The sequence below is a fragment of the Mangifera indica genome, chromosome 17 (assembly GCF_011075055.1).
Source record: "Mangifera indica cultivar Alphonso chromosome 17, CATAS_Mindica_2.1, whole genome shotgun sequence".
Taxonomy (NCBI): domain Eukaryota; kingdom Viridiplantae; phylum Streptophyta; class Magnoliopsida; order Sapindales; family Anacardiaceae; genus Mangifera; species Mangifera indica.
In genome coordinates, this window is record NC_058153.1 from 2,888,661 (window position 1) to 2,897,943 (window position 9,283).

The following is a 9,283-nucleotide window of genomic DNA, read 5'->3' on the forward strand; positions in this document are numbered from 1 at the left end:
ATGTATGAAAGATTTCACTTTAAGACCTTTTGTGCGACCCAAAAAATTAAACAAGTCAGCTTATTTATATTTCTAAGAATAAATGACCCCAATATTATTTATTAATCAAAATTATTTTTCCTTTCATCGAAGAACAGGACCCCGTTTCCACAGAACTTGTCAATGTGTTATATACACTTGGCGGGCCCTTTTTCAATTGCTGTCCAAGGTGCCGCCTAGCCAGACATGGTGCTCACAACCCTATTCATAATAGTTAAATCGCATATTGTATAATATATTGAAAACTAAATTTTTTATATGATGTATCAAGTATTATATCGAATTGTATGATACACATTTTATAAAATAATATAATAAAATAATAAAAATTTCTAATTGTTATGTTATATTTTTAAAAATATCATAAATACTTTTAACAATTTAAAATTTCTCATATACATCTCTATTATATCTTTATTTTCTCTAAAAAAGGTGTATCAATAATATATATCGTATCTATAAATTTATTGAGTTTGGATTGTTTGAGTTGAAGCACATGTTTGCAACTTATTAATATATAGGGTTAGATTCAAATTGAACTGAACTCGAGTTTGCGTTAGAGTTATTTGAGTTTAGTTCGCTTTAGGAGAGTCGAGTTGAAATTCATTTATGGTGTCGAGTCAAGCCAACTTTGAACTCAATTTGATATTGTAGTCAAACAGAAAATGACTAAAACAACATAATTTTAATACACATGAGTTCTTCTTGTGGGTCTTTCCTCTGTTGTTAGTCGCTTAGTGCTACTTCCCTTGTTTACTGATGACCAAGGGGGATTCTTGTTGGATGATGAAATAGGAAAGGTGTCTAGGCTTGTGAGCTTGACTAGTTAAACACATCTAAATCTTGAACTTGATATTTAATTTTCAAACTCAAATTTGAGTTTGCTTGAATTGAATTTATTTTAAGCTCATTCAATATGAGTTTATTTTCAAGTTTGAAAAAGCGCTCCTAGAATTCAACCTTGCGAGGGTCTTTGAGAAAAAAAGAAAATTTGGGTGTTCAGCTCCACAGAATTGCGCCAAAAGATGATAAGAGATGTGCCGAGTGCTGACCAAACACCGCACTACTGCCGCTATCAGACATTCTTTCCTTCATCAATTTAGTAATTGGTCCACGGTTTCTCAAAAATATCGTCAGACGCAGATTTTTACAAAAAAACAAACCTCCCTTCTTGTGTTAAACAGACGTATCACTGTTCATCACACTTTTATATTTGGCCTTTCGATTTCAAAATCTCTTCTTGTGTTAAAACTTCTTCTTCCTCTTCCCTGTTAAAAGCTTTTTCTTTGAATTTCAAGGCCAAAAAACGTATAAATTAATATACCTGCCCCCAGCCCCACATGCTTTACTTCTGCCAAAATTTAAATTAACCCAGAAACAAGACATATTTATATGCACTTGAGTTAAAGGCTTTGTTCTTCAAGTTTGAAAAAATGCTAGAAAAGGGTGAAATTCGACGCTATATTACAAAACAAGAGCTCTGTTCGATGTGTGTTAACTGGTTTTGTCTTACCTTGCCTTTTTTCCATACATGTAAAAACAAGGGGCTTGTATTAAAGAAATTGTTTTGTTAAGAGAAAAATTTGGTCTCTTTTATATATGTACAACCAGTTTATAAATTCAAAATTAAACGATTTAGATTTCTTTTGTCTGCAGGCATCTTGCCAATCATGGGCCTTGATTCTTTAATTGCTTGGTTTTGCTGTTTCCTGGATGCCCCTTCAATGCTTGCAGGTTTGAATTTTGCTTTACTAACAGATACTATGTTTTAGTTTTCAGAAATTAATTAGGACACTGAGGGAATTAGGGTTGAATTTGAGTCAAATCAAATCAAACTCCAGCTTTAATTCATTAAGCTCGCCCCAAATTATTTAAGCTCGATTCACTTAAAGGAAGCCAAACTCCTATCGAGCTTTGACCTCGATATAATATTATAGTCAAGCAAAAATTATTAAAACAACTTCGTTTTAATTTATATTAATCAAAATGATGTTGTTTTAATCGATTTGTATAAAAAATTTTTAAACTCTAAAGTTTGACGAACCGGATACCTCTAAAACTCAAGTTTAAAAATATTTAACTTTCAGGTTTTGTTCATTTGAACTAAACTCATTTCGGGCTTGTTTTCAAGTTTGAATAAGCTCGGTACAGATTATTTGATGAATTTATTAATCATTTATCAATATGTTTTTGGTGAAACATCTCCTTCATTTGGACTGTGTTTCTACAAGTAGGACATTCTTTGCGTTTGAATAAGATGTTTGTACATCATTTCAAATTACAAAGTTAATTAAAACAATAATTGAAGATTAATTAAGGGATTTAAATTCTCATTAATCTATCGTCGGAATTGTGTGAAAAGCTCAAACTTAAGTCCATCCATACAAAGAAAATTGGGACACCTTTATCACCAACTTTATCTCATCTTTTCAAGTTTCAAATTGAAAAGACTACCCAACCAACCTCAAAAGCCTTCTGAAGCATCCATCGCATTTTGTCTCGTCAGTATTTTTCAAAAGATTATAAGAAACTGCTACCAATTTTTTCTCATCGAAAGCAACAAAAAGCTACTTCCAGTCTTGATAGAATTTTCCTTATTTCTTCCCATCTTTTCAAATGCAGATCCCTCAAACAAACTAGCTAGAGAAGAAGATAAGTAAAATACTATGAAATTTAAAGATAAGTCTAATGTAATTGAATTTGTAAACAAAAACTGGAAGAAAACAGTATTTGTTTTCTTCAAGAAGACAAGTTAGAGAGAGAACAAAGCTTCCGAAATCTCTGAAAAGGCCTCCAGAATAATCCTATGGTGATGATACGAGTTGAGAGAAAGAAAACACTGCAAGAGTTGCTCAAGGTCCTTAGCTGCAAATATCTGCTTTTCGACGATCATTTCCACCATTGATGTCCTGAAGTCGTTATACGGATCACTTGAACTCTTCACCATGGCAAAACTATCTTTCATTTTTCCTTCTGATAGTGGAAAAATACCTATTTGATCATTACTCTTAGAAGCGACTCTTCGACGGCGAGTTCCTCGCTTTTTCAGGCGAGAACGGTGGTGCTTGAGAGACTCATGAGAGGATTCTGAAGAGTGAGTTCTTGAAGAGAAAAGGGTCTCAGTCTCATCATCTTCTCTTTCATCATCACTGCTAAACCACCAACTTCCATTTCTAAAACTATCTTGAGAAGATGAGCTTAAATTAACATGGCTTCTTTTCTTCTTCTTCCTTTTCTTGTTTTTCGAAGACTCTTTCTTTTTCTCTTTGAACCCAAACTGTTTACACTCATAATAAAGAGAATTCAGTGGCGATATGGGCGAGGCAGGAGGGGACATGCGTCCATTACTGGCTGCTACAACAAAAGGAGAGCATCGCTCTGACACTTTACGTCTGGGGAGATCGTCAAAAGACTCAAAGCAGCTGTGATCAACAACCATGTTGCTGGCTTCTGGGCATCTGGGTTTGCAAACTGAAGGAGAAGGTCGAGCTTGTGGAGATAAAGGCTCAACCATGTGGAAGTTCTTGTTGTTTTGTGGGGAAAAAACGGCTTTTTCGATCACGTCCGATATGTTTCGGAGCCGGCACGAGCTAATTGAGGCTCGAAACATGCGGGAGATTAGTGACTTGAATCCGGTTTCCATTGAAAAATCGAGAGAGAGAGAGAGAGTTTGTGAGAAACAGAAATTTGAAGGAAGAGACGGCGGCCTGTAAGGGAAATATGACAATGAGAGAAACCGAAGCTGATGTCTTGTAGACAATAATTTAATGGGTTTTTTATTTTTCCTGTTTTTGGTCTTCCCCTTTGTCCTTTTTGAGGAAAAACAAATGGGAAGAGAAGACGTTGATAATTTTATCTTGAAATATAATTATATTTGAAAATACTCTCCTCCATTAAATAAAAACAAAATCCACCACTCAGGAGATAACTTCTAATTCAAATTCAATGTATAGAAATTCAGTAAATGCCGAAGAGTAGGTAGGGCCCAAATTCTTAAGTGAAGTGTTAATTTGGTTTTAGACTTTTAAGTTGTATTTGAAATTCAAATTGTATAGAATAGGCATGCTAGAGTATGCATGGTCAACATAATTAACCCAATAATAAGTAAACGATGCTAAGAAGATTACAAATTATTAAAACCAGCTAAATTCGAAATTGAGCTTGATTTAAGCCAAATTCGAATCCAGTCCTCTCTCTCTCTCTCTCTCTCTCTCTCTATATATATATATATATATATATATATATATATATATATTTATTTGATAACACAAAATTCTCTCTATATTAATGGGTAGAACATTATTTTATTCCCAACAGTTACTGGCTACTGCTACTGCAGTATCTAAAAGTAGTATAACCATTGACATACGGCCTTGACTTGATGACATATACCTTTTAGGCCAAAACAATTATTCCCGCCCAAAAGTATCTTGAAACCCAAATTTATATTTTCCACTTTCAAAAATCTAAATATTTATTTATAAATAAAATTTTATTAAAAATTTCAGTTAGAATTACAGGTAAAACCATAATTTATTAAAAAAATTTAAAAAACTAAAATTTTATTATATTTTCTTTCTTATATTTAAAAAACTCACAATTTCTCTTCAATCCAAAGTTTGAAAAGTGACAAATATCCCTTAGAGTTTTTTTCACTTCTCTCTAATGTCAATTCGCTGTCTTCAGTCGTTGGTTGTCCTACCTCCCATCTTATCTCTCCCTTCTCTCTTGAATTGTCTTCAATCGAATCATCTTCGTCAATTAGAAAGGGAAGGGAGAGACTGGGAGAGAGAGATGGCGAATCGTCGTTAGAGGGAAGAGGAACAAACCCTGAAGAAGTATTTGTCACTTTTTAAACTTTGGGTTAAGGAAAATTATGAGATTTTTAAACTTAGAGAGGAAAATATGATAAAATTTAATTTTTTTAAATTTTTAGTAAATAACAATTTTACCTTTAACCATAACTATGATTTTTAATAAAAATTTACTTATAAGTAAATGTTTAAGTTTTTGAAAGTTATATGATAGGAGTTTCAGTTTTTACTATACCTTGGGTGGGAATAAGTCTTTTAGCGTATCTTTTATTATTATATACACTCTTTACATTCTTTAAAGGCCAAATGACTTATTTTCCTTCCGAATGGAACAATAAATTTATGTTTTTTAAATTTAGACAGTTTGATTTCTCACATTTTATGTAATTTTGTTAATAATTTTTATTATTTGAAAGAATAAAAATATTCTTTTAACATCAGTTAAAAAATAACTATTATTGGAAATATAATTAGGCGTTCTTTTATAATATAATTTTAAAAGAGTTACATATGTTGGGCCTTTCCCTTGTTAAATTATGGGTACCCATTTTTTTTGAAAATTACTCGTTCATAGAAATGGGCGTATTTTCTTTAGCACTTTCTTTGTACATGTTGCCCGTTGCTATCATCCCAGCGGCTACCTTACTAATTTACCTCACCATTGTATTCATCACATCGAAATCTGATGTTTGCATGTTTGTGGGAATCGGTGTATGCACTGACATACAGCAGAAAAAAAAAAACGGTATTATATTTTGAAATGTGAGATTTTAGAGTGAATTACAAAGGTTATATTGCTCCCTTTTTCCTCGTTTGAAATGCCAAAAACTTTTAGTCACGTTTTCAATGTCTAATGGTGGATATATTTATATAGTTTATGATATGCAAAAACTTGTGAAAACTCTCGTGTGTCTGGATCCAATAGTTGGATTAATTTTTTGTTAAATGATAATTTTATCTTTAATCTTAACATAAAATTTTAACAGAAAGGTAAATATTTGAACATAAAAATTTTACTATGTTTATAAAAAGGAAAATCTGATTTCCCATCACCTTGAACAATTTTTTTTTTTTTCACTCCTATGCTTTTAACCCAGTTAATTAATTAGGATATATACTGGGAAAGAAAAAAAAAAGTTACATGGGCATTATTTCAAAAGATTCTTATTGATATATGAATAAAAGATATTAGTCTTTAAGGGGTGTTTGGTTAAAAAAAATTAAAGATTATTCTGATAATCAATCTTTAATTGTTTATATTACTTTATTTGATTTATAAGTAATAAAATATTTATCAATAGTGATATGACAGATAATATAAGAGATAATCTGATTACCATCTGTACTTTAGTTAGTAAAAAATTACCAATATAATATTGATTTTATTATAACTATATCTCCATTTATTAATTTTTTTAAAGTAAAAGTAATCTCATTTTCAATTAATATAACAAATAATATAAAAAATATTTAGAATTATTAAACTCAAGAAATTTAAGTAAAATAATAAACTAATAATCTTTTATTACCTTTAATCAAACACTATAATTATTTATATATATATAATTTTACTAAATTTTATTAAATATAAGAATAATTTATACTCATTAATCTTCAAGATAATTTTTTAATTTTAGTAATAAAACATTCTTCAAATTAAACATCTCCTAAATGTATTGATTCCCTTTAACTTGGAAATGCTCACCCACTTGAATCATTCATCTCAAACACTTTCATCATCTCTTCCAAAGTCCTTCCTTTGGTCTTAAGCGAAAAGAAATAAAAGTATACATTAGGCACCACCATCATCGCTGGAAGCACCAAAATATCCCTATGAAATTGATAGCCTTTGAAATCGACCAAACGACGTCATCACCACCCCACTTACCAACCGGTTCACCGATATTGTCAGGGCGAAAGCCTGTGCACATATCCTCGATGGAAATATCTCCAAAGAGTGAATCCAAGTTATCTGCCCAAGTCCAATAGAAAAGAATTGAAACATCCGCACAAATAGCAATTATCGATATCACAATAGCCTACATGGGCTTATGGCTATATGTCACAGGTTGAATTTTCTCGACTTGCCTTTGTGGCATCTTTGATGGGCCGTCTCGAGGATCAACCTTGCATGCGCCCATATTTTGACTTAGGATCACTGGTTTCGTCCTGCTTTGGACTCATCAGGGGAGCGGCTCCAACTCCCGACCAGTTTGTTCAGGGTTGGCCTAGTCCCATTTTCAATGTGCTACCACAACAACATTGTGCACGCCCCGTGGCTGGAGTACTCCCAACTACGGTTGTTGCATCTACGAACCCAATGACCACATACATTCGCTCTTAAACTCCCCATCACTTGTAGTTGCCCAAAGCCTTATCACGGCTCCCAACCTGAGCCCGTGACATATAGTTTTCAATAACCTTTGAGGCCGCCCTCAATACAGCCAACGACATGGCCACCCCGGTGGTGCCGATGAACAAAAGCGGCCGCCATCCAAAACGGTCCAAAAATACAGGTGAAATGAACACAAATATAGTCTTGGATAAGCCCATTATCACATTTACACGAAACAGAGATTTCATGTTATGAATCCCTGCATCTTTGAACCCATGAGGAGTGTAGTATATAACAGCATCATTGCCTGAAGCTTGCATAAAGAAATTTATCCCAATCGCCCCCACAAGCATCCGGTGAACGGCAGGGGTCGGCCTTAAAATCCCCTTCCAGACCCCTTTTGTATTGTTTTTTTTAGATTCTTCATGAGCTTTTACAATTTCTGCAAGCCTGAGCTCAGATTCATGAGAATGAGAAGTTTTCATCAAAACCGCCTTTGCTTGATCGATTCTATCTTTAACCACAAGCCACCCGGGGAATTCCAGCATGATGATAACCCTGGCGGCAATGATAACAGAAGGCACGACGGCAGAGAAGCAATGATCCCAGAAATCTGAGGTTTTCTCAGAAAGCAATGATCCTATTAGTGAACATACATTTAAACTTCCCACGAAAATTTCGACCTTCGCTGAATCGATTTTCATGTTGTCTTTTATATAAAGAACTGCCCCACTCATCACTCCAATATCTGCAAACACACCACTTAATCAATTAATTAACATTCACAGAGATCTAGTTCTACACAGATAAACAAGTACTCAAGACTGTTAGCATAATAACATCAATAAGCATGATTTCAAAAAAACAATCAGCATGATTCTACCAATGAATGAGTATGATTCCAGAAATCAATCAACATTCATATCTTGCGTATAAATACCCTTCTGTACTAACTTTTAGTATAAAATGAAATACAAAACAATATTTTTCCATAACTAACGACTCGAAAAACGTTATAGATTTATCTGGGGGTGTTGGAATTGATGGAATAACAGAAGTCACCGTAGCCTAAAAGGACAGAATTTGCGGAGGCCAAAATAGAGCGGAGGAGGACATACTTGTTGAACCCAGATTTTCCGGGGGTTTTTTGGATTCAAGTGCGATGGACTCCACCTCCATTTCAGCTTGGAGATGAATCACTGGTGAAGAGGTTTGTTGGAGACTCAAATAAAGAATAAAAAAAGAGAGTCTCATATCTAATAAACTTAAGTAAAATGAGTGGTATATAAATGTGTAAATTAGACTTTAATACAAACCAATTGGTTTTGTATAATATAGATTTCAATCTTCACACTTGTAGGTCTAATATATATTTCCGATATGGTATTAGAGCACAAGCTAAACGACGGGTTAACAATCTAAGTATTCTTGGATACAAGTGATAATGCACCCAGCAAAAAATCGGCTGAGCCGAAAGGTAGGTTTAACAACCTAGGTATAAAGAAAGAGAGTCCTACGTGGTATATAAGTGTGTGAATTGTATCTTAATACAAACCAATTGATTTTATCTAATATAGATTTCAATCTTCACATTTGTAGACCCAATATATATTTTCGATAAGGTTGAAGATGAATAACTGCTCTTTTGTTTTAGTCTCCAACATATTGAAGAAGGGAGGTGGGATTTGAGGTGGGCGTGGGACAGTGGTGGATTAATTGGATTAGTATAAATAGCAAATTGGTGGCTAGATACTAGCGTTGAGCAACACGTGCATTCCAAGTGCATGACTGTCTTCCCACCAAATCACATAGAACTTGTTTATGAGCAACACGTTCATTCCAAGTGCATGATGGTCTTCCCACCCAATCACATAAAACTTGTTTAAGTACACACGACTTGAAACACGGCGCAAAAACTCCGGAAAAAGAGGTTGAATGCGTTTTACCAAGGTTTACTGTTTCAGTGTTCTGTTTTTTTTTTTTTTTCACTTTATAATTATTCCATGAACCAGATCCTTTTAAATTGCGGCAAACCGCAAACCGGTGGTGAACCATGGGTCCAGCTACGGTTCAGTCCAAATATAAGTTAAAAGTA

The 9,283-nt window shown here is 33.6% G+C and overlaps 2 protein-coding genes across 2 annotated transcripts; both read right to left on the reverse strand.

Annotated features, from left to right (window-relative positions):
* Nucleotides 1-2,706: 2,706 nt before the first annotated feature.
* LOC123200363 (transcription repressor OFP8-like) lies at nucleotides 2,707-3,854 on the reverse strand. The gene has a single exon (XM_044615534.1). It carries the CDS (start codon nucleotides 3,680-3,682, stop codon nucleotides 2,792-2,794), a length of 891 nt encoding a protein of 296 aa, XP_044471469.1. The 5' UTR covers nucleotides 3,683-3,854; the 3' UTR covers nucleotides 2,707-2,791.
* Nucleotides 3,855-7,106: 3,252 nt separating this feature from the next.
* On the reverse strand, nucleotides 7,107-8,432 carry LOC123201099 (polyol transporter 5-like). Its single transcript, XM_044616555.1, has one exon. The coding sequence runs from the start codon at nucleotides 7,923-7,925 to the stop codon at nucleotides 7,206-7,208; it is 720 nt and encodes a 239-aa protein (XP_044472490.1). The 5' UTR covers nucleotides 7,926-8,432; the 3' UTR covers nucleotides 7,107-7,205.
* Nucleotides 8,433-9,283: the final 851 nt, after the last annotated feature.